This window comes from Macaca thibetana, chromosome 13, assembly GCF_024542745.1.
Source record: "Macaca thibetana thibetana isolate TM-01 chromosome 13, ASM2454274v1, whole genome shotgun sequence".
Lineage (NCBI taxonomy): Eukaryota > Metazoa > Chordata > Mammalia > Primates > Cercopithecidae > Macaca > Macaca thibetana.
The window spans coordinates 48840460-48864877 of record NC_065590.1 but is presented as its reverse complement, the minus strand read 5'-3'; the positions used below and the strand labels follow the sequence as shown (position 1 = coordinate 48864877).

At 35.2% G+C, this 24418-nt stretch overlaps 2 protein-coding genes across 7 annotated transcripts in view; one reads left to right on the top strand and one right to left on the bottom strand.

The window, feature by feature from the left end:
- The window catches only part of VRK2 (VRK serine/threonine kinase 2), a 111034-nt gene extending 104079 nt beyond the window's left edge, over nt 1-6955 (top strand). For 3 of the 5 annotated variants that reach the window (XM_050754247.1, XM_050754246.1, XM_050754250.1), the window contains one exon: nt 6445-6955. In XM_050754247.1, the coding sequence (XP_050610204.1) occupies nt 6445-6783 (339 nt within the window). In that variant the 3' untranslated portion in view covers nt 6784-6955. Of the gene's footprint in view, nt 1-2001; nt 2051-6444 lie in introns of all 5 variants that reach the window. The other 2 variants (XM_050754248.1, XM_050754249.1) reach the window with 2 other exon arrangements.
- Nucleotides 6350-24418, bottom strand: part of FANCL (FA complementation group L) — a 109851-nt gene continuing 91782 nt past the window's right edge. The window contains exons 9-15 of one of the 2 annotated variants that reach the window (XM_050754251.1): nt 12751-12901; nt 10472-10555; nt 10065-10110; nt 9901-9982; nt 8569-8685; nt 7181-7252; nt 6350-6884 (exon numbers count right to left, since the gene is read on the bottom strand). In XM_050754251.1, the coding sequence (XP_050610208.1) occupies nt 6849-6884; nt 7181-7252; nt 8569-8685; nt 9901-9982; nt 10065-10110; nt 10472-10555; nt 12751-12901 (588 nt within the window). In that variant the 3' untranslated portion in view covers nt 6350-6848. Of the gene's footprint in view, nt 6885-6977; nt 7253-8568; nt 8686-9900; nt 9983-10064; nt 10111-10471; nt 10556-12750; nt 12902-24418 lie in introns of those variants that run through there. The other variant, XM_050754253.1, reaches the window with a different exon arrangement.

Sequence of the window (24418 nt, the reverse complement as noted above, 5' to 3'; positions counted from 1 at the left end):
GTTTATTTTGAAGTAATTGTAGACTCCAAAATTGCAAAAATACATACAGCCTACATATACCCTTACCTACCCTTTCACCCAACTCCTGCAAATGAAAACACTTTACATAACCATAATTTTACAAAACAGGAAATTGATATTTATATACTACCATAAAATACAGACTTTATTAGGATATCACCAATTTTGACACATACTCGTGCACGTCTGTGTTCCTTAGAGATTTTATTACATGTATGGAGTAACCACAATTATCCTACAGACCTGTTCCATGACCACGTAGGAATTGCTCATGCTATAGTGACACCCTCTTCCCAATCCTAATCCTCAAAAAGCAGTGGGTTTATTCTGCATCACTATAATTTTATCATTTTGATTATATCATATAACTCAAATCTTATGATATGTAACTTGTTCAGACTGACTTTGTTTCATTCGTCATCATGCCCTTGAGATCTATCCAAGTTCTGTGTAGATCAGCAGTTCATTCCTTTATTGCTCAGTAGTAATCTGAAGTATGGATATACCATTGAAGAACATTTGGTTTCTTTCCAGTTTTTGGCCATTCACTGTTTAGTAGGTTAGCTGTAGACATTTTTGTAGATGTTTTCTCTATAAAGTTGAGGAAGCTCCCCTCCATTTCTAATGTACTGAGAGTTTTCATCATGAATAGGTGCTGAATATTGTCAGATGCCCTTTCTGTATCAATATGATCATATGATTTTTCTTCTTTAGGCTGTTACCATGGTGGATGGCACTGGTTTGTGGCTGAATATTGAACTAGTCTTCCATCCCTTGAATCAACCTCACTTTGTCATTGTATATTATTCTTTTTATATGTTGCTGGATTTAATTTGCTAGTATTTTAATGAAGAAGTTTACATCTGTGTTCATGAGAGCTGATGTCTGTTATTTTCTTTTTATTCTACTGTTTTTGTTGGTTTTGGTGTCATGGTAATGGTGACCTTATGAATTGGGAAGCCTTCCTCCTCCTCTTAACTTCTGGAAGAAAATGTATAGAATTGAACTTGTTTCTTTTTCACATGTTTTGCAGAATTCTCTAGTGAAACCATCTGGGTCTGGAGATTTCCTTTTTAGCTATGAATTCAATTTCTTTAGTAAGACTATTCAGATATTTATTTCAAGAGTAGGCAAACTTTTCTGTAAAGAGCCAGATGGTAAAAATTTAGGTTTTGCAGGTCATATGGACTCTTGTCACAACTATTTATCTCTTGCATTTTTATTATTTCATCTTGAGTTAGTTTTGGTAATTTGTGATTTTTCCAGGAATTGGTCCATTTCATCAGAGCTATCAAATTTTTGTTGGTATAATTATTCATAGTATTCCTTTCTTTAAATCCCTTAAATGCCTGTGGGGTCTGTAGTGATACTTGTTTCTTCCCAGATACTGGTAGTTTGTGTTTTCTTTCTCTGTCAGTCTTGCTAATTTATCATTCTTATTGGTCATGTCATAGAACCAGCTTTTGATTGATTCTTCTGTATTTTTTAATTGCCAATGTTATTGATTTCTGCTCTAATTTCTATTTCTTTCTGCTTGCTTTGGATTTCTTTTAAATTGTTTTAAATTCTTTTTTGACAAATATAATTGTATATATCATATCTATGGGGTACAGTGTGATGCTTTGATATATGTCTACATTGTGGAATGTTTAACTCACACTAATTAACAAATCCATCATGTCACATACTTGTCATTTCTTTTTATAATTTCTTGGGGTGGAAACATTATTAAATTGGGACTTTTTGTCTTTTCTAATATAAGTATTTAGTATTATAAATTTCCCTTCTAGCATGACATTAGCTATGTCCCACATTTTGATATGTTGTATTTTCATTTCCATTCAGTTCAATGTATTTTTTAATTTTCCTGGTGTCTCTGACTCATTTAAAGCATTCTTTAAATTTTAAAGCATTTGGAGATTTTCCTATTATTTCTTTCCTTCAGCTTGATCTTGGTCTATTTTCTTCCCTTTTTTCCAGTTTAGGTAAAAGCTTAGACTACTGATGTGAACCCACTATTTTTTATAATGTACGTATTCCATGCTATAAATGTCCTGCTAAACCCTGTTTGTACTGCATCCTGTAAATATTTATACATTTTAATTTTGTTCAGTTCAAAATATTTTATATTTCCCCTTGAGACTTTTAATACCTTGTTTAGAAATGTGTTAATTTCCAAGTATCTTGTTTTTTTTTTTTCAGTTATTGATTTCTAGTTTAATTATATTGTGGTCTGACAATGTAAATCTGTTAGGGTTTTATGGATAGGATATGACGGTCTGCCTGTTTGAATGTTCCAGATGCAGTTGAAAAGAACATGTATTTTCCTGTTTTGGGATGAAGTACTCTATAAATATCAGCTAGATCCCATTATCTTGTGATGTTACTAATTTATTTTATATTCCTGCTGATTTTCAGTCTAGTAGTTATATCAATTACTGAGAACAGAGCTTTCTAGTTAGGGAGATGTGCAGTGCCAACTCTTTGCTGTTTGTTTAATGCACAGCAGGCATGGTCAAAAGGGCAAGCACCTCTCGTTTCTAAGGCCAGTGTGGAGGGTTGCTGTTGCTCTGATGCTTGCTCAATGCAAGGTGGAGAAGGTTGGTAGGACTCTACTACGGTATATACAGTGTCTGGCGGGGAGGAACAGGCTATATGGCTCTGCCTTACAGTTTTGGTAGTCTCTGGTGGGAAGGAAGGGAGACCATCTCAGTGGTACAGGCTGGGAAAGGTTGTCAGAGCTCTCTCTCACAATTTCCCTAACACCCAATGGCATAGGGTATCACCTTTAGTGTGGGGACGGTCAACAGGGCTCTACCTGTCTCCACAGTGCTTGATAGGGTAAGGGTAGCTGTGCTCCCTGGTTAGTATACAGTGGTGATACTCAACTGGACTGTACCCTCCCTCTTCCCCTCTGCCCTCATCCCCCTCCCCGCCCCATTTCCACAGCACCTGGAGAGAAGTAAGCTGCAGCTTCTTTCATGGTGTTCACCTAGGGTACAGCAGGTATAAAAGGATTCTGTCCTATAGACCTGTCCTCCCCCAGGGCTACTGGTTAGATCATGTTTTTCATGGCTTTTTTTTTTCTTCAGTCTGTGCATATTGCTGTTTTCACACTGCAGGCTCTTCTATGGCCCAGGCTGGGGTAATAGGAGGTACTAAAGTACATGGTGGGTGGAGACTCAAGGGAGGGTCATTTTTAGAATTTTCAGTGTTTTGATAGGTGCTTTTTGTCCACTCTTTAATTAATAGAATAAGGTAGGATGCTTACTCTTTCTTGTCTAGAACTGGATGCCCCTCACTTTGATTTTGAAGGCTTCATTGAATATGGACTCTTTTCTTTCAGAACTTTAAAAAGGATGTTTCCATCTTCATAGGTCTGGTGTTTTTTTTTCTCTGCTAAGAAGTTAGCAGTTATTCTTATTGACCCATTTATACTGTATTTCTTTATGTGGCTTTCAAGATTTGCTTGTTATCTTTGGTTTTGTAAGGATGGCTGTCTTTGTTTATTGTGCTTTGGGTTCGTTGAGCTACTTTTATCTATGGGTTGATATTTATCTTCAAACTGGAAAGCTTTTGTATGATTTCATCAGTTTGTTTCTTGCCTTAATCCCTATTTCTGTGAGTTCCAAATACATGCATGTTAGAATACTTTACCTTTTTCATAGGCAGCTGAATAACTATTTTTTTAAAATCAGTCGTTTATGTTGCTGTACCTCAGATTGGTTTTTTGTTTTGTTTTTTGCCTGACCTCTAGTTGATTATCACATCAGCTGTTAAACCTAGACAATGAATTTTTCATGTTATACCTTGTATTTTTCAGTTCCACAAGTGTATTTATGTTATGTTAAGATTCCACCTCCCTCCCCCATCTGTTCATTAATTATGTTCAACTTTAATTCCTTGAACATATTTATGTAGATGTTTTATAGTCCTTGTTTGATAATTTTACCATCTGGATCAGCCCTGAATCTCAATTTTTTCTCCTGGTTATGGGTCATATTTTCTGCATCTCATGTGTAGTAGTTTTATTGTATCCTGAAGAATTGTGGATGCTGTGGTCTTTAGACTCCAGATTTTATTGCATTCCTTTGAAGAGTTTTAAGTTTAGTTCTGGCAGACAGTTAACTTACTGGTGATTTAACTTGATCATTTCATAACTTCTGTTCAGGCTTTTTGGTCTAGTCTGCAGTAAATCTTAAATTGTGGCCTTTCTTAGGTCTGTGTTATTTTCCTTTCCTCCACTACCATGGCCTTGTTTTAGATTCCTAAGTTATTTCATATATTTTGACTAATTTTGTTTTGTATTTATTTATGGGTTGTCACAACAGAAGGGGAAATCGGGTATCAATTTTTCATGGCCAGAGTGGAAGTAGTGTTGGTATTTTTCATAGCTTCCCAGTTGATTCTGATGTGCATTCAAAGTTAATAACTATTCTAATGCAGGGTTTCTTGACAACAGCACTATTGACATTTGGGAGCTGGGCTGTTATTTGTTGTGGGGGTGCTGTCCTGTGATGTAGGATGTTTTGCATCATTCCTAGTATTTATTAGGTGTCACTAGTACCTCCTCCTAGTTGTAACAACCCAAAATGTCTCCTCTGTGGGGCATAATCAACCCAGCCTGAGAACCACTGCTCTATCGAGAATATTGCATTGCCTTGAGTCCTTGCTACTCAAAGTGGGGTGTGCAAAACAGCTGTATTGGCATCATCTGGAGCTTCTCAGAAATACAGAATCTTAGGTCATACTCCTAGACCTTTTGAATGAGATCTGCATTTTAACAAGTTATGATGATCTGTTTGCTTTCTAATACTCAAAATGTCATAGACCAGGGGTCAGCAAACCTTTTCTTTAAAAGGCCAGAAAGAAAACATTTTCAGTTTACTTTCCATACAGTTTTTGTCAGAAATATTCAACAATGCCATTGTAGTGCAAAAGCCCACATAGACAGTACATAAACAAATTGATGTGCCTGTGTTCCAATAAAACTTTATTCAAGAAACAGGCAACTAGCCAAGCCAAATTTTGTCGACTCCTGTTATAGACTCCCAATCAGACCTCTCAGTGTACTGAAGACAACAGGTGGTTAAATTCTTTGATGAGTGCCTTCCCGTATGATGTCATTTGCTGATGTTCAAGAGAGATTAAGTGTATAGGTTACACAGTAGATGCTTCTGGAAATTACAGTAGCTTGACTTCTATCCTTACCTAAGTGGAGATATCTTCCAACCTTCCACATGTGAGCTATATGTAAATGCTGCTCTTATTACCTTACCCTTTAGAAATACATGATTTGATAGCGTAATTATTTTTATTTGTATTATGCTTTAATAGGCCCACTGGAGTAATTATTCACTTCTTTTGCTTTAGTTAATAAAGCTGACCAACTTATGAAAAACTGCATTAATGTGACTTTGTTAGCTCAGAAAGAATAGTTTAAAGTGAGTTATTTACTCTCTATTTCTTTTTCATAGGAAAGCTAATCTTTAAAACATCCTTTGTTTTATGTAGGACTCCTTTCTGACACTTCGAAAACCCTGTATGTAGAAAGAGGAGGGCTGTTTGAAGGGTGGCAGTTTAAAGGTTGAGAAGGTAGTAGCTATTAGAATGATGGACAGTGAACAAGCTTAAAGTATTTTGCTTTGTTTTATAAATTTCTCCTCTTGATAAATGGTGCTGAGAGGGCATGCCAGAGGTCACCAAAGGGAAGCAGAAAAACCCGACTTTCAGCCAGTTAAGTGGTGATCAGGAAACTGATTCCTGGGACTTTGGCCAACAGGAATGATGAAAATATAGAAGTAGCTCCCGAAACTTGCATAAGTAACCAGTTAATTTGTTTTATATTAATATCACTTAATTTGTTTTATATTATTATCTATTCAGTCTATAGTGGTTAGTCTGTATAGCTTTCCAAGAGACATAACACTATATCTACCCCGAGGCAGTTTTCTTTGGCTATGTACAGCCTCATCCTTTACTCACTGTACAGCAGACATCACTTCTCAGTTGCCATGGAATCAAAAGGTTAAGAATCACATTAATGACCAAAATATTTCTAATTATGGCTATCTTACACCTTACACCTTTAAGATTAAGCCCAATTTTTTGGTTTTGCCAAGGAAATTCATTTTTCATATTCTATCCTATTTTTAGATTATAAATTATTTAAGAGATGTCTCACTTATGTGGTTTAAAAGAACCACTCAAATTATATCCAGATTTGCTTGCTGGATGTTTATAAACTCTCAAAAAGTATAAATCTTAAAATCTAAGATCTTTACCTAAAAATTACTTCTCAGTAAAAATAACACGCAAAAACTTGATATTGTATAACATTTTATTTAGCATTCTTATACATTACACAAAATAAATACTTGGATAACTCACATCTAACAAACTATACATGTATTTTTGCCATAGGAAAGCACAAGGATAAGAGAGAAATATCAAGAGTCTCAAGAACTTTTGAATGAAGCAAACAGTTTCCCACAAAAATTCAACTATAGACAATTCCCAAACTCATTTTATGAACCTCATCAAGATTTTACCAGTCCAGATATATTCAAGAAGTCAAGATCTCCATCTTGGTATAAATACACTTCTACAGTCAGCACGGGGATCACAGAAAGTTCAACTGGACTTTGGCCTACAATTTCCCAGTTTACTCTTAGTGAAGAGACAAACACAGATATTTATTATTATGGCATCATCATACCTGTCCTTTTGATGTTAGTATTGCTTGCTTTATATTTTCTCTGAAGATATCAAAATTCCTTTTGATAATTTTTTAAGTTTCCAGCTCATCAAAATGTTATATTCTTATTTCAGTGTTTCCTCCCAGACATTTTTAAGGTAATTGGCTTTAAAAAGAGAACACATTTTAAGAAAGTTTATGGACACTCTAAAAAATAAAATTGCTTTATTCTAGAAATAGTGTCATAGCACAGTTTGGAAAACACTTTTCTGAAGTTTCAGATCACCTAGGAAATCTAGAAAAGGAGTGTAATGTTTTTGATCAGAGAATTTGAAAAATAAAAATAAAGAATAATGAGTTTCAAAAGTTTTAGATAAGCTGATATGCTATATAGATCTGTATTCTAGAACATATTATTGAAAGCGAGGACATTTTATGAGATGTGATTAACAATTTGCTTACCTTACTACAATATGGACATTCACCAAATATGATGTTAAAACTCTGTCTACTAGTTAGTAGTCCTCTCAGCCACTGCAAATTTTAAAAGATAAAGGAGAAGCGTCAGCATGATTACAAATTACAGATACTCCAAATGTCACTCCCTTTGTTTTAAAGTGCATTATCTTTTTATTCCAGAAGACTTTGCTTTTTTGTTTTGCAGGAGTAAGGGGTATATTTCCTGAGCCAATAGCAGACTATTGATATGCTGAACAACAAGGGAAATCAACATGGAATTGAAAGTCTAAACCACTGGTTTATAACCAGATTATGGGCTCCTTTAAGAATTTGATGAGAATTATGCATTTTCTTTATCCCCAGAATAGACATACATAAAAATAATGCATACAACTTCCTGGTGTTCATAGACCTTCCCTAAACCCATTAATCACAAATTAACAACTCCTGCTGTTAAAAGATACTATAGGCTCTTGAAAATTTCCTTCTTAGTTCTGGTCTTAATCACTAACAGTAGGTTAATTTTCAACCCATTGATTACAAGCATGAGCCAGTGAATTTTTTAAAATTAAATGAATATTCATAATTACAAAAGAAAGCATGTGTTCCCTTAGAGTATTTCTGTAATTTGACCTGATATTTTATGATTTTATATAAGGTAAATAGATGTCTCTGCCTAAGTTCTCCATTGGCAAAGTACAGATGGCACCAGCTGCTACCTCTAATCACAAAAGTAAAGATATATGATATAAAGGAAGGCTGAAACTGAAGGCAACATACAATTGCACGGTGTTCTGTATATAGCTGCACACAGTTTATCATCTATCAACTAGGCCCTAAAGTGAAGCAAATGACTAAAGACAGGAATGAAAGTAGACTTCACATATAGTAAATAAAGTGGCATTGCCTGAGTGCTGTGAGATATTCAGATCACAAAAGGCATTCTTCTCAACATGAAAAGTAGTATTATTGGATATATTCTATTCTTAAATGTAGCCTGAAAAGTAATAGGTACTACATAGTGCTAATTTCATTTTCACTTTATTGCTGCCACTTTCAACCACCTCCACCTTGGGTAAATCTATGACGTTTACACTGTGGTAACAAGGTATTTATAGAAAGATTCCAATGTACCATCAATTTAATTTGTTGTGTGTTAATAAGCTAGTCCATGAATATATTCTGGATAGATTTTCTCCCTTCTTGGATACTTCAGGACATTTCTCCACTCATTAGTAACTGTGATGAAGAAATGAAGCACATAAGCATCTGGAATAAACTGGTAAAAGGAGTTAATGGCAAAAGAGAGGGTCACTATTGACTAAACAGATTTTAGATTCTGTTATGTTGTGTTATCTGAAGAAAGTCTTGACAATGTTTTTATTTTTTACCTCATATAAGCATATTTGATGGAAAGGTTGTCCACACTGGGAATTATCACACACTTGATCAGGAATGGCACCGTCAAGTTGATAAGCATAACAAATTCCACAATCCATAGTAAAATCCTTCAAAAGAAAAATATTTATAAAAAGCATATGTGTCTCACTTATTCGTTGTACATATTTGGGAGGGTATGTGTGATATTTTGATACATGTATACAATGTTTAATTATCAAATCAGGATAATTTAAGATACTCATCACCTCAACATTTACCTTTTATGTTGGGAACATTACAATTCTCCTATTTTAGAATATGAAGTCACCTATGTGTTTAAAACACAAGGTAAGATCAGGAAGAATGTTGTATAAATACACTTTTTATAAAAGTGACTATATTGCTGTATTATAGGAAATATAATTACATTACTATTTAACACCTAGCAAAGCTACTGTAGAATGTTTCCTTTTTCACTCACATATACACAGCTAGGCTAAAAAAGAGAATCCATTTTTGGCTGGCAAGATGTTTGGGCATTAGTAATTTTCCCATATCATACATTGATATAATGTCCCTGATGGTATTTAAAGATAGGAATTGACATTAGCTAGTAATTAGTAAACAGCACAATTCTGTAACTAAAGGAAAAAGAAACTCACCACCATTTAGTAGTCTACAACCTTAGCAGCCTTGTCAAAAATCAATTCTAAGTTTATTATTTTTGCAATATAGTGGTATCTATTCAATTTTGAGAAACTATACTGCTTCACAAACACTTATATCAAGCTAATCAGTACTTCAGCCATCCATAAACAGACTGTGTAGAAAAGCCAAACATCTCATTAGCTACTTTGGATCTTTCCCCTTATTTTTAATAAATGACTGTCATTAATGACTTCACTACTGAAGACCATAAAAAAAGTGTACAGTTGACCCTTGAATAACATGGGTTTGAACTGCACAGGTCTACTTATACACAGATTTTTTTTTCAACCAAATGCCGATCAAAGCTACAGTACTGACAGGATGCAGAACCTGTGTTTATCTGAAATCTGTGTATACAGAGGGCCTACTTTTTTCTATATATGGGTCCCACAGGGTAACTGTGGAACTTCAACGTCTGGATTTTGGGGCAGCCCGGAAATCAATCCCCCTGTTCCAAGAGACAATTGTACTTAACAACCAATCAAAGGTAAACAAGTTTTTTGATGCAGTTCAGAAGTCTGCGTTATAATATTTTTCCAATTCCCTCCTTCTTCAGTATCATTTTTCACTAAGAGAAGCATTTAAACTTCATTATACAATACTGTCTGGAATATCAAAGCACTGATAAAACTTACAGATTTTTCCAGGATAGCACGAGCTGGAAAATCAATTTCTAAAACATCTTTCAAGTTTTGTAGCACACTATTTTCTGGATCCCTGAAAGCATGGGGAAAAAAAATTATGCTATGAACTTTGTAAAATCACCAAAAAGTAAAAATTATATTGCCAAGGTACCTACCACAAATGTATGTTCCTGCTCAGCTTAATTCCCAGGGGTTTTACCACTTCAGATAAAAAAAAAAAAAAAGTTTAATAATTGCATGCTCTACTCTTGGTTTGTAAAGCCACATTTGATACAGAATGTTTCTTAACTACTTGATTAAAAAATCAAAATTATATGTATTATGTTAAAAAAATTATACAGTTCACAACGCTGAGACATTTTCATTTAAAATAACTATCATTGTTGCGGTGAGCCAAGCCGTTACACTACATACTGGGCAACAAGAGCAAAACTCTGTCTCAGACAAAAAATAAAAAAAATAAAAACTACCATTAATATACTAATATTGTCTAATAATTTAACAATGGTAGGCAAGGATTTTATGACTCTATTAAAAAACGTTTAAGTCTCAGATGTCATACCATGGTCAGCTCCAAGAAAGAAGCAGTCAGGAAGCATAGTAGGATGCCTGGGGTCTACCTCTATATTTATGGAAACATTATTCCCTGGAATGAAACAAGATGAAATCTTTTAGAACAGCTCATCAAACAAGCCAATACAAAATAAAGGTGTTGGTCTGGCTACCTATTTCACTGTATACCCACGGAAAGATTAACCAAATGTTTTGTAGTTTTTTGTAATGGTAAATATTATAATTTAACCAAAAGAAGTAATGTTGACATGATTATCATTAAAGGGATCTTAAATTTCAGCCAATCAACAAATTGATATATTTAATGAGATTGCAATTCTGGTCAACTGTATTTAAGTTTAAATAAAAATGTTCTGTGGAGTGATAAAAGTCTTTAATATCAAAACTATCACAAGTCACATGTTTAAGAAATAATTACCTAAATTACTTTTCATGGCTTTCTTGAAAAAGTTTACATTTCATAGAACTATGGCCAAATGTAAAAAGACCAGCAATACAGTAAATGGTAAAAACAAACATTAAAGATTCAAGTTTTATAAAAATTTATAAAAGCATTTTCTGAATTATTTTGCTGCATGTGAAACTCTCCCTTATAATTTAACAAAATATTTCACTCACATTGGCAACTGTTCATTAATAACCAAAACAATAAGTAACCTAATTTCATAAGACCTAAGAAAACTGGCACTAGATTCTTTTATAAATTTTAACTGTACTGGACTACAGCATAAGTTTCAGAAATTTTACTTCTATTTTTTGAAGGTACATAGTGTAATTGCTTAAGATCAATTTGGATTTCATTTTCATGGTAAAAAATGTCTTGATAAATTCTATACAGTAAAATAAGCCTTTCACTGAGGCTGACATCAACATAAATGCAATTATCGCACATCTGGCAAAAAGAGGTCATTAATGGAAAAAAATGACTAGCCATTCAATGAGAAAAATAAAAATACAAAAAGTTGTAATCTCATTTGGTAACACATTATTTACTATGAACATAAATCTCTTATTAGCCCTCAACAATGTCATCTAGTAATGGCTCCAGACAGTATTTTCATTTAATATGGGCATATTAACTAATTTTTCCATTCACTGTTCAAAACTGGGTCTTAAGAAGGCAAGTCTTGCCTGGAGTTTGAGAAAAAAGAAGCTAACAGGTAAATAGGGAATGAATTAAAAATTAGGCGATTTATGCTGAATGAGAAATATATTTAATCATAACCTGATAATTATTTTAATGGGGCCACGAAAAAAATGAATAACTACATTTCTTTGAAGAAAATATTTTCATTCTTACTATCTACTTGTTCACAAATATAGCATAGTTTGGTTAATTATTCCAAATTAAATATGGTTAGACTTTTTGAAACCAGGAAAGTAACAATACTATTTGTAGAATTGCTGTACAAGTATACTTTCTTCTCATAATACCATGCATGTCACATTCTCCCCCCAGATAATCTATATTATACCTAGGTATAAAGTATAAAAATTGCTCACTAACTTGGATGTGATTCACATCAGAATTTCAAAATACCCTTGAACAACGTATCTATTTATCAAAAAAGAAAGAAATGGGTATCTTAAAACTAGCTATGGTATTTCATGTGAGCTTAAACATAGTTTATCTAAAATCTTGAGAGGCTGAACTCTAAAAGTGACTTTATGTTTTGCTTGCTTATAAAGAAAATACATAACCATTTTATAGTCAAGAGAATATGATAACACTGCACAGGTATGTATGATTATACCATATCTCACTCATAAATTTCATATATTTGTAGGGAAGAAAATACATAAAACTACAAATTCTTTCCAGTGGCATAGTCTACTGCAAGTTCTTTTATCTTCCTCTGTATTTCTAACAGAAAATATTCCCAGATCTGAGCACATTAATCTTAGAAGATTCTAAGTTTCACAAATGAAGACTTCATTATTCTAACACTTTTTTTCTTGTTCTAAGTAATGTAAATTTTGAATTACCTGTTCCACGATTTCTGTGCTAATTAACAGCTAATTAAACACTACTCCTGAATGTTACCTCCATTGGATCATCACCTTTTATAAAGAAACACCTCAGTACTTCTTTTCACCTAAAATATTTATATTTAAACGTGCAGCAAAAAAAAAAAGTTCATACCAGAAAATTTTAATAGTTGACTTCATATAAAGAAGTCTGGGTCCAACTGTCATTGTTAGATTTATTTTCATAAGTAATACAAAATAAACACCTAAAAACAAGCCCTTATTCCTCTTTGTCCCTACCTAATGCAATTCTACGTGCTGTTGCACTCCGTGGAGGTTTTTCTGGCTCAAGTACCCAGGTCTTCTCATCGATTTCATCCATAACATCCCAGAATGCCTTTAGTGATTCTATTGCTGCCAAAAACTGACTATAAATGCTTATTAAGGAGCTCTGTAAAAAAATGAAAGTTGAATAAGTTATATGGCACTCTACCAACAGCAGATAATATTTTACTTAAAATACACTCAATTTAGAAATTTTAAGCTTTGCTTCATTTTAGCTACAAAGTAGACTCCAGTAAACAGGAGTCAACTCTCCCTGCTTCACATCTCTTCCTATAGTGTTAACAGGATTATTTTTTATTGACAGTACACTATACACCTGAGAAAGAATGGTTTTTTAAAAAATCATAATTATTTTTATTATAAAGCTTGATATATTACATGTATGGAATAGTAATGAGTACAACAAGATGTATGTACACACAACTTTAATAAATATTAATGTACACGATATAGCTAACATTGGACCTGTACAAAGTGTCTATACAATTTTAGTATGAAAATCTTAATTTCATGTTTGCTGCAGCAATCAAGTTAAATGCAGTGCTATTTGTAATTTAGTGAGATTATCTTTAAATATTATTAAAAACGTTGGAGATCTAATCAGGCAAAGAATATGAAAAGGTGTTACACAATTGTAAAGAACTAAAACAGAAGGTACAAACGATGTTTTTACACATTTAACTTTTAGCCAATCTCTAAATTCAGCATTTCATATTTTAATCCTCTCTATAGGAATTAGCTTAAATATAGTTTCACTACATTTTAAGTAATGTCAAAACTGACTTTAAAAACAATTTTTAAACAAATGAGTTTCCCATAAAACAATGTGGTATGTTTAAAAGATACAACTGCTTACTAAATACTTTTGATATAAAATCAATCAAAATAGTTTAATAAGAATTCAGGGTTTAGTTATTGTTTCAAGTAAGCAAAATGTAAAGTCACATACTACAAATGTTTTCAATCTGAAATAACAGGCCACACCAATAATTTAAGAATATGACACACCCTAAGATGAAAAGAAACTAGCCACTTCCTTAAACATGTATTTTATACCTAATACTTAAGGAAAACCCATCTCATTTTGTCATTTCAGTCAAGGTTTACACTTGGATGAATTCATGGCTCAGTTTCACTGAGCTGGATTCAACTGTCCTAACCTTCTACACATACTAAAAAAAAGTAGGCCAGGTGCGGTGGCTCACGCCTATAATCCCAGCACTCTGGGAGGCTGAGGCGGGCAGATCACAAGGTCAAGAGATAGTCTTAGACCATCCTTCCCAATAAGGTGAAACCTTGTTTCTACTAAAACTACAAAAATTAGCTGGGCGTGGTGGTGCACGCCTATAGTCCCAGCTACTTGGGAGACTGAAGCAGGAGAATCACCTGAACCCGGGAGGCAGAGGTTGCAGTGAGCCAAGATCGCGCCACTGCACTCCAGCCTGGTGACAGAGCTAGACCCCGTCTCAAAAAAAAAAATAGTGGTGCGAAGTAGGAATTAGAGCCTAATACCTGATAACCTTTGAGGATATTGACGGTATAATGTCTGCTCTCTTCTAGTATGCTTTACTTATCTAAAAGTTAAGATGACAGAATCCAGAAATCAGAAAACTGAATTCCCAAGAAGCTAGTTTTAAAATCAGTACAATAGTGTATCTCTGTCTCTCCTTTCTCTCTCTCTCCATCTGTTTCTACATATGTACTTAAAATCCATAACTACCTATTCCTTTGTACACCCAAGAAAACGTTAACTCCCTTGCCAAAAAAAGGTTACAAAATATTTTCACAGTGGCATCCTTTATTTATTTCCAATGGCATTATCCATTTCTCTTATGCACAACTGCAAATAAAATCCTAATTGCATTTTGAACAGAAAAAGATACATTTTTAATTAAGAAAACAGCCAAAAACAAAACATCCCTGGAACTAGAAGTTACTTGGTAATTACAGAAAAGGTGAATTTTAAACCCTAAAAGTCATTATATGATTTTACTAGCTAGCCATTTGAGGTATATACATTAAACAGTATTTTTACATTCCAGATGGGGAAAAGAAAGACCAAAAATGTAACAAGTTCGACACAGAAACACTTCTCTTAGCGATTTCAATTAACTTAAGGGATAGACATCAAAACTATTATATCAGTAAGCTATGTGATTAACTAATAGTTTTTTCTCAAACTGCTTATTTTGTCCATTAAATCACTAAAAAGCCTTATTTTGAATTTTTTCCCCAAGTTGAAAAAAAATACATTATTTCTAAATATTACCAATGGAATTAAATACTTTATATACAGCACCACAAATACCAAGGAATAATATGGCCAAAATTAAAATCAAAATTCAATAAGTATCTTGCAGGGAGATGAGTTCTCTAAAAAATATTTTTTAAAAATAAAAATAGCCGACATTCTCGGTGGCTGGCAAGATGGCCAAATAGGAGCAGCTCTGACCTGCAGCTCCCAGCGAGATCAAGGCAGAAGGCAGGTGACTTCTGCATTTCCAACCAAGGTACCCAGCTCATCTCACTGGGACTGGTTAGACAGTGGGTGCAGCCCACAGAGGGCAAGCCGAAGCAGGGTGGGGCGTCGCCTCACCCGGGAAGCACAAGGGGTTGGGGAGCTCCCTCCCCTAGCCAAGGGAAGCCATGAGGGACTGTGCCATGAGGAATGGTGCACTCTGGCCCAGATATGCTTTTCCCACTGTCTTCACAACCCACAGACAAGGAGATTCTCTCCAGTGCCAACGCTACCAGGGCCCTGGGTTTCAAACACAAAACTGGGTGGTTGTTTGGGCAGACATTGAGCTAGCTACAGGAGTTTTTTTATACCCCAGTGGCGCCCGGAATACCAGCAAGACAAAACGGTTCACTCCCCTAGAAAGGGGGCTGATGCCAGGGTGCCAAGTGGTCTATCTCAGCGGATCCCATCCCACGAAGCCCAGCAAGCTAAATTCCACTGGCTTGAAATTCTTGCTGCCAGCACAGCAGTCTGAAGTAGACCTGGGACACTCAAGCTTGGTGGGGGAAGGGGCATCCACCATTACTGAGGCTTGAGTACGTGGTTGACCCCTCACAGTGTAAACAATACCACCAGGAAGTTTGAGCTGGGCAGAGCTCACTGCAGCTCAGCAAAGCCTCTATAGCCAGACTGCCTCACCAGATTCCTCCTCTCTGGGCAGGGTACCTCTGAAAGAACGGCAGCAGCCAAGTCAGGGGCTTATACATAAAACTCCCATCTCCCTGGGACAGAGCACCTGAGGAAAGGGGTGGCTGTGGGCACAGCTTCAGCAGACTTAAATGTTTCTGCCTGCTGGCTCTGAAAAGAACAGCAGATCTCCCAGCACAGCACTCGAGCTCTGCTAAGGGACAGACTGCCTCCTCAAGCAGGGGTCAAAAGACACCTCATACAGGAGAGCTTCAGCTGGCATCTGGAGGGTGCCCCTCTGGGACGAAGCTTCCAGAGGAAAGAACAAGCAACAATCTTTGCTGTCCTGCAGTCTCCGCTGGTGATACCCAGGCAAATGGGGTCTGGAGTGAACCTCCAGCAAACTCCAGCAGACCTGCAGCAGAGGGGTCCATTAGAAAGAAAACTAACAAACAGAAAGCAACAGCATCAACAACAACAAAAAGAACATCCACACCAAAACCCCATATGAAGGTAACCAACATGAAAGACCAAAGGTAGATAAATCCACGAAGATGAGGAAAAACCGCGCAAAAAGGCTGAAAATTCCAAAAACCAGGATGCCTCTTCTCCTCCAACGGATCACAACTCCTTGCCAGCAAGGGAACAAAACTGAACGGAGAATGAATTTGACGAATTGACAGAAGTAGGCTTCAGAAGGTGGGTAATAACAAACTCCTCTGAGCTAAAGGAGCATGTTCTAACCCAAAGCAAGGAAGCTAAGAACCTTGAACAAATAGACTGATAACAAGTTCTGAAATTGAGGCAGTATTTAATAGCCTCAAATAGCCTTGAAAAAAGGTTAGTGGAATTGCTAACTAAAATAACCAGGTTAGAGAAGAACATAAATGACCTGACGGAGCTGAAAAACACAGCACGAGAACTTTGTGAAGCATACACAAGTATCAACTGCCAAAGCAATCAAGCAGAAGAAAGGATATCAGAGACTGAAGATCAACTTAATGAAGTAAAGTGTGAAGACAAGATTAGAGAAAAAAGAATAAAAGGAAATGAACAAACCCTCCAAGAAATATGGGACTATATGAAAAGACCAAACCTATATTTGATTGGTGTGCCTGAAAGTGATGGGGAGAGTGGAACCAAGTTGGAAAACACTCTTCAGGATGTTATCCAGGAAAGCTTCCCCAACCTAGCAAGGCAAGCCAACATTCCAATTCAGGAAATACAGAGAACACCACAAAGATACTCCTCGAGAAGAGCAACCACAAGACACATAATGGTCAGATTCATCAAGGTTGAAATGAAGGAAAAAATGTTAAGGGCAGCCAGAGAGAAAGGTTGGGTTACCCACAAAAGGGAAGCCCATCAGACTAATAGCTGATCTCTCTGCAGAAACCCTACAAGTCAGAAGAGAGTGGGGGCCAATATTCAACATTCTTAAAGAAGAGAATTTTCAACCCAGAATTTCATATCCAGCCAAACTAAGCTTCATGAGCGAAGGAGAAATAAAATCCTTTACAAACAAGCAAATCCTGAGAGATTTTGTCACCACCAGGCCTGCCTTACAAGAGCTCCTGAATGATGCGCTAAATATGGAAAGGAAAAACCAGTACCAGCCACTGCAAAAACATACAAAAATATAAAGATCATCGACACTATGAAGATACTGCATCAATTAACGGACAAAATAACGAGCTAGCATTATAATGACAGGATCAAATTCACACGTAACAATATTAACCTTAAATGTAAACCAGCTAAATACCCCAATTAAAAGACACAGACTGGCAAAATGGATAAACAGTGAAGACCCACTGCTGTGCTGTATTCAGGAGATCCATCTCACGTGCAAAGACACACACAGACTCAAAATAAAGGGATGGAGGAATATTTACCAAGCAAATAAAAAGAAAAAAAAAAAAAAAGCAGGGTTTGCAATACTAGTATCTGATAAAACACACTTTAAACCAACAAAGATCAAAAGAGACTAAGAAGGGCATTACATAATGGTAAAGTGATCAACGCAACAAGAAGAGCTAACTATCCTAAATGTATATGCACTCAATACAGGAGCACCCAGATTCATAAAGTTCTTAGAGACCTACAAAGAGACTTAGACTCACACACAATAATAGTGGGAGACTTTAACATCCCCACTGTCAATATTAGACAGATCAACGAGACAAAAAAGTAAAAAGGATATTCAGGACTTGAACTCAACTCTGGACCAAGCAGATCTAATAGACATCTACACAACTCTCCACCCGAATCAACAAAACATACATTCTTCTCAGCACCAAATCGCACTTATTTTAAAACTGACCACAAAATTGGAAGTAAAACACTCTTCAGCAAATGCAAAAGAATGGAAATCATAACAGTCTCTCAGACCACAGTGTAATCAAATTAGAACTCAGGATTAAGAAACTCACTCAAAACCGCACAACTACATAGAAACTGAACAACCTTTTCCTGAATGACTACTGGGTAAATAACAAAATTAAGGCAGAAATAAGTAAGTTCTTCGAAACCAATGAGAACAAAGACACAACATACCAGAGTCTCTGGGACACAGCCAAAGCAGTGTTTAGAGAGAAATTTATAACAAAATGTCCACAGGAGAAAGCAGAAAAGATCTAAAATTGACACCCTAACATCACAATTAAAAGAACCAGAGAAGCAAGAACAAACAAATTCAAAAGCTACCAAAAGACAAGAAATAACTAAGATCAGAGCAGAACCGAAGGAGATTGAGACACAAAAAGCCCTTCAAAAAAATCAATGAATCCAGGAGCTGGTTTTTTGAAAAGATTAACAAAATAGACCGCTAGCCAGACTAATAAAAAAGAGAGAAGAATCAAATAGATACAATTAAAAAAAATGATAAAGGGGATACCACCACTGATCCCAGAGAAATACAAACCTCCATCACAGAATACTATAAACACCTCTACACAAATAAACTAGAAAATCTAGAAGAAATGGAAAAATTCCTGGACACGTACACCCTCCCAAGACTGAATCAGGAAGAAGTCAAATCCCTGAATTGATCGATAACAAGTTCTGAAATTGAGGCAGTATTTAATAGCCTACCAACCAAAAAAAGCCCAGGACCAGAGAGATTCCCAGTCAAATTCTACCAGAGGTACAAAGAGGAGCTGGTACCTTTCCTTCTGAAACTATTTCAAACAGAAAAAGGACTCCTCCCTTACTCATTTTATGAGGCCTGCATCACCCTGACACCAAAACCTGGCAGAGGAACAACAAAAAAAGAAAATTTCAAGCCAACATCCCTGAACATCAACAATGCGAAAGACCTCAATAAAATACTGGCAAACTTAATCTAGCAGCACATCAAAAAGCTTATCTACCATGATCAAGCTGGCTTCATCCCTGGGATTCAAGGCTGGTTCAACATAAGCACATCAATAAATGTAACCCATCACATAAACAGAACCAAAGACAAAAACCACATGATTATCTCAATAGACGCAGAAAGGCCTTCGATAAAATTCAACAACCCTTCATGCTAAAAACTCTCAGTAAATTAGGTATTAATGGAACATATCTCAAAGTAGTAACAGCTATTTATGACAAACCCACAGCCAATATCATACTGAATGGGCAAAAGCTGGAAGCATTCCCTTTGAAAACCAGCACAAGACAAGCATGCTCTCTCTCACCACTCCTATTCAACACAGTATTGGAAGTTCTAGCCAAGGCCATCAGGCAAGAGAAATAAATAAAAGGTATTCAAATAAGAAGAGAGGAAGTCAAATTGTCTCTGCAGATGACATGACTGTATATTTAGAAAACACCATCGTCTCAGCCCAAAATCTCCTTAAGCTGATAAGCAACTTCAGCGAGGTCTTAGGATACAAAATCAGTGTGCAAAAATCACAAGCATTCTTATTAACAGAGAGCCAAATCATGAGTGAACTCCCATTCACAATTTCTACATAGAGAATAAAATACCTAGGAATACAACTTACAAGGCATGTGAAGGGCCTCTTCAAGGCGAACTACAAACCACTGCTCAAGGAAATAAGAGAGGACACAAACAAATGGAAAAACATTCCATACTCATGGATAGGAAGAATCAATATTGTGAAAATGGCCACACTGCCCAAAGTAATTTATAGATTCAATGGTATCCCTATCAATCTACCACTGGCTTTCTTCACAGAATTAGAAAAAATCTACTTTACATTTCATATGGAACCAATAAAGAGCCCATATAGCCAAGACAATCCTAAGCAAAAAGAACAAAGCTGGAGGCATCATGCTACCTGACTTCAAACTATACTACAAGGCTACAGTAACCAAAACAGCATGGTACTGGTACCAAAACAGATATATAGACCAATGGAACAGAACAGAGGCCTCAGAAGTAATGCCACACATTTACAACCATCTGATCTCTGACAAACCTGACAAAACCAAGCAATGGAGAAAGGATTCCTGTTTATTAAACGGTGTTGGCAAAACTGGCTAGCCATATGCAGAAAACTGAAACTGGACCCCTTCTTTACACCTTATGCAAAAATTAACTCAAGCTGGATTGAAGACTTAAACGTAAGAACTAAAATCATAAAAATCCTAGAAGAAAACCTAGGCAATACATTGGCATGGGCAAAGACTTTATGACTAAAACACCAAAAGCAATGGCAACAAAAATTGACAAATGGGATCTAATTAAACAGCTTCTGCACAGCAAAAGAAACTATTAGAGTGAACAGGTAATCTACATAATAGGAGAATATTTCTGCAATCTATCCATCTGACAAAGGGCTAATATCCAGAATCTACAAGCAACTTAAACAAATTTACAAGAAAAAAACAACTCCATCTAAAAGTGGGTGAAGGATATGAACAGACACTTCTCAAAAGTGTCCAACAAACATATGAAAAAAAAGCTCATCATCACTGGTCATTGGAAAAATGCAAATCAAAACCACAATGAGATACCATCACATGCCAGTTAGAATGGTGATTATTAAAAAGTCAGGAAACAACAGATGCTGAAGAGGATGAGGATGTGGAGAAACAGGAACGCTTTTACACTGTTGGTGGAAGTGTAAATTAGTTCAACCATTGTGGAAGACAGTGTGGCTATTCCTCAAGGATCTACAACCAGAAATACCGTTTGATCCAGCAATCTCATCATAGGGTATGTACCCAAAGGATTATAAATGATGTTACTATAAAGACATGCACATACATGTTCATTCCAGCACTATTCACAATAGCAAAGACTTGAAAACAACCCAAATGCCCATCAGTGATAGACTGGAAAAGAAAATGTGGCACATATACCCCACGGAATACTATGCAGCCATAAAAAAGGATGAGTTCAAGTCCTTTGCAGGGACACGGATGAAGCTAGAAACCATCATTCTCAGCAAACACACACAGGAACAGAAAACCAAACACTGCATGTTCTTACTCATAAGTTGGAGTTGAACAATGAGAACACATGGACACAGGGAGGGAAACATCACACACCGGGGCCTGTTGGGGCGTGGGGGACTAGGGGAGGGATAGTATTAGGAGAAATACCTAATGTAGATGACGGGTTGATGGATGCAGCAAACCACCATGGCACGTGTATACCTATGTAACAAACATGCACATTCCCCACATGTATCCCAGAACTTAAAGTATAATTTAAAAATAAAATAAAATACAATAAAAATAGCCATCTTCTCATCTTTTAACATAAGCAGTCTCACATCTCACCAGAGCTACTGTGCCATTGTTTAAAGGGTTTTTTTTTTTTTTTGCCCATTTGTAATGTGCAAAGTAATCAAAAATGATATTGAAACTTTTCAGAAAAAAAAGTGAGAGTACTAATATTAATGAGATAACATTAAAATAGTAAATGTTAATAAGGATGCAAAGCAACTGAACTCTCATATACTGTCAGTGGGCAGGTAAATGGCACAACTGTTTTGAAAAGATTTGGCAATTTCTTTAAGAATTAAATATATTCCTACCTTATAACCTGGCAATTCCACTCCAAAAAAAGTGAAAAGATATATCCATAAAAATACCATTACCAGAATGCTCATAGCAGCTACATTCATAAGCACCAAAAACTGGTAACAGTCCAGATGTTTGTCAACAGGCGAAAGGATAAACAAACCTCAGTATATTCATGCAATGGACTACTACTCAGGAATAAAAAGGAATGAACTATTGATCCATGTCACAACATGGATAAATTTCAGAAATTTGATGGGTAAAATAAGCCTATGTAGGAAAGAGTACATACTGTATGCCTCTGTTTATAATATCTGGAATAGGTATAACTAAACTTAGGTGGAAAACAATCAACATAATGGGGATTTACTAGGACGAGACAAAACCCTGTGATGATAATGTTCTGCATCTTGACTGTGGATTGCACTGGTGTATCCATTTACTGGAACTTACGGAACACTTAAGATTTATGCACTTTACTGTTTCCAAATTTTACAAAGAACTAAACTCTAGTTAAATGTATGCATGCTGATGACATATTTTAAAGAAAGTATTCAGATACCTGCAAGTTACTTTAGATAGAACTAAAAATGGCTGGATTTATGGGTGGAAGAAAGGATGAATAAATGGAAAAACATATGATAAATGAAATATAAGAACGATTAACTATAAAATTTAGATGGTGGATATATGGGTATTCACATTTTTCAATGTTTCTTGTACGTCAGAAAATTTGTAATAAAACATTGGAGGGGGGAATGAATCTCAAAAATATTAAATAAATGACATAAATTATGTGTGAGTTACTTGTTATAACTGAGAAGGTTGACCCAAATTATTATTTCTGGATTAGGATATAGACTAATTTGCTTCATTTTAAAAAATATTTAATAACTGGCCTTTAAAAATTAATCTTCAAATCTATACATTTAAATAATATATTTAAAACCCTCTCTAAAACACACAAATAATGTCTTCTCAGAAAAAAGCTCACTATATAAGACAGATTATAATCTTTGAAATGTCTATGATAAGCATTCTGAACCACAGAATCTTAAATAGGTTAAAAAAATACATCTTACCTTCTAAGTAAAATTTAGCATTTCCTTCAACTATGGATATAGATAAGAAACCACAGAAATATTACCAGTAACCGTAACTTTCTCCACAATAAAAATCATACTGGAATCACCTAAGGAACTTAAATATTAATATAAAAATTCTATTCTACCCATTCCTTTTTAATTGATGTTAGCTCAATACAGCCTTTATATTGGGACTTTAAAAAGTTTCTCAAGTGATTCTAATGTGCAGATAAGGTTAGAAACCACTAGTGAAAGAATGAAGAATAGCCATGCTTGTTTCAGTCCAACTATTACCAGAGTCATACTTCCATACAATTCACAAAAAGAAAGGCATCCTTAAGAACATTTTCATCATAACTTTGACTTTTGTTGTTAAGGTTTAAAATAACATTCTATTTTATTCCTGTGATAAATTCTGGAATTTTTGAGGGGTATACAATAAATTTGTAAGAAATAAAACCCATTTTATACAGCTACCCTATGGAAGAAACAGTTTTATCTTCAACTTAAAATAGTCAATTTGTAACCATATTTAACAAACCATAGGGGTCAAGCATTGAAGAATGCAAGTCCTCACTTACATCACATCAGGTTATACAAAATTAAGTAAATAAATACTACATAAATGAATGATATCCTAATACAACCCAATCCAGCAAATCTGAATAATGTGTCTACTGAGTGTTACAATCAACACTAGATACTGGTGATACTAAGAAAACAGAAAATGCAATAGAGTATGCTGATTAAGATCACAAACTATAGCCAAGTAAGTCTCATTCCTAGCTCTACCACTTAACATTAGTTGCATCTTTTCAGCAAGTTACTTACCTCCCTTAGCATTTGTAATATGGAAATAGTGTTAATCCTCACAAGATCTGAGTGAGATAATGTAGATAAAATGCTAACTTCTTAGAGTAAATGTTTAAAAATTGGGAGCTATTATTATAAGACATATTATAGTACTCGTCCTAGAGAAGTTCACAGCCTAATGAAATAATAGCAAAATATCTGTATCATATCAAAGGATTAATACCCTTTATATAAGGTTACTAAAAAATATTTTTAAAAAAAAGAATAGAAAAAATGAATGAAGACATAATTTCCTAAAAAGTACATACATGATCAAATAAAAATATCCAAACTCTTAAGTTTAGATATTATTTCACAAATTGCAGAGCTTCAGAGTTAGAGGATATTGAAAAAAAATTAAGTATATGGGTGTAGGTCTGAATTCTCCAAAGTAGCTTTTCCTTCATTAACCAAGATAGCTTAATCCCATGGTTTGGCTCCTCTCTTACAGCACTCCCCTTATTAGTTACTGCTTTTATTACCAAACCTCAGTGAAGAGGTCAGCATTTTGTAGGTCCTATGGAATCTTTATCCATGCTCTTAATCCATTCCAGAATAA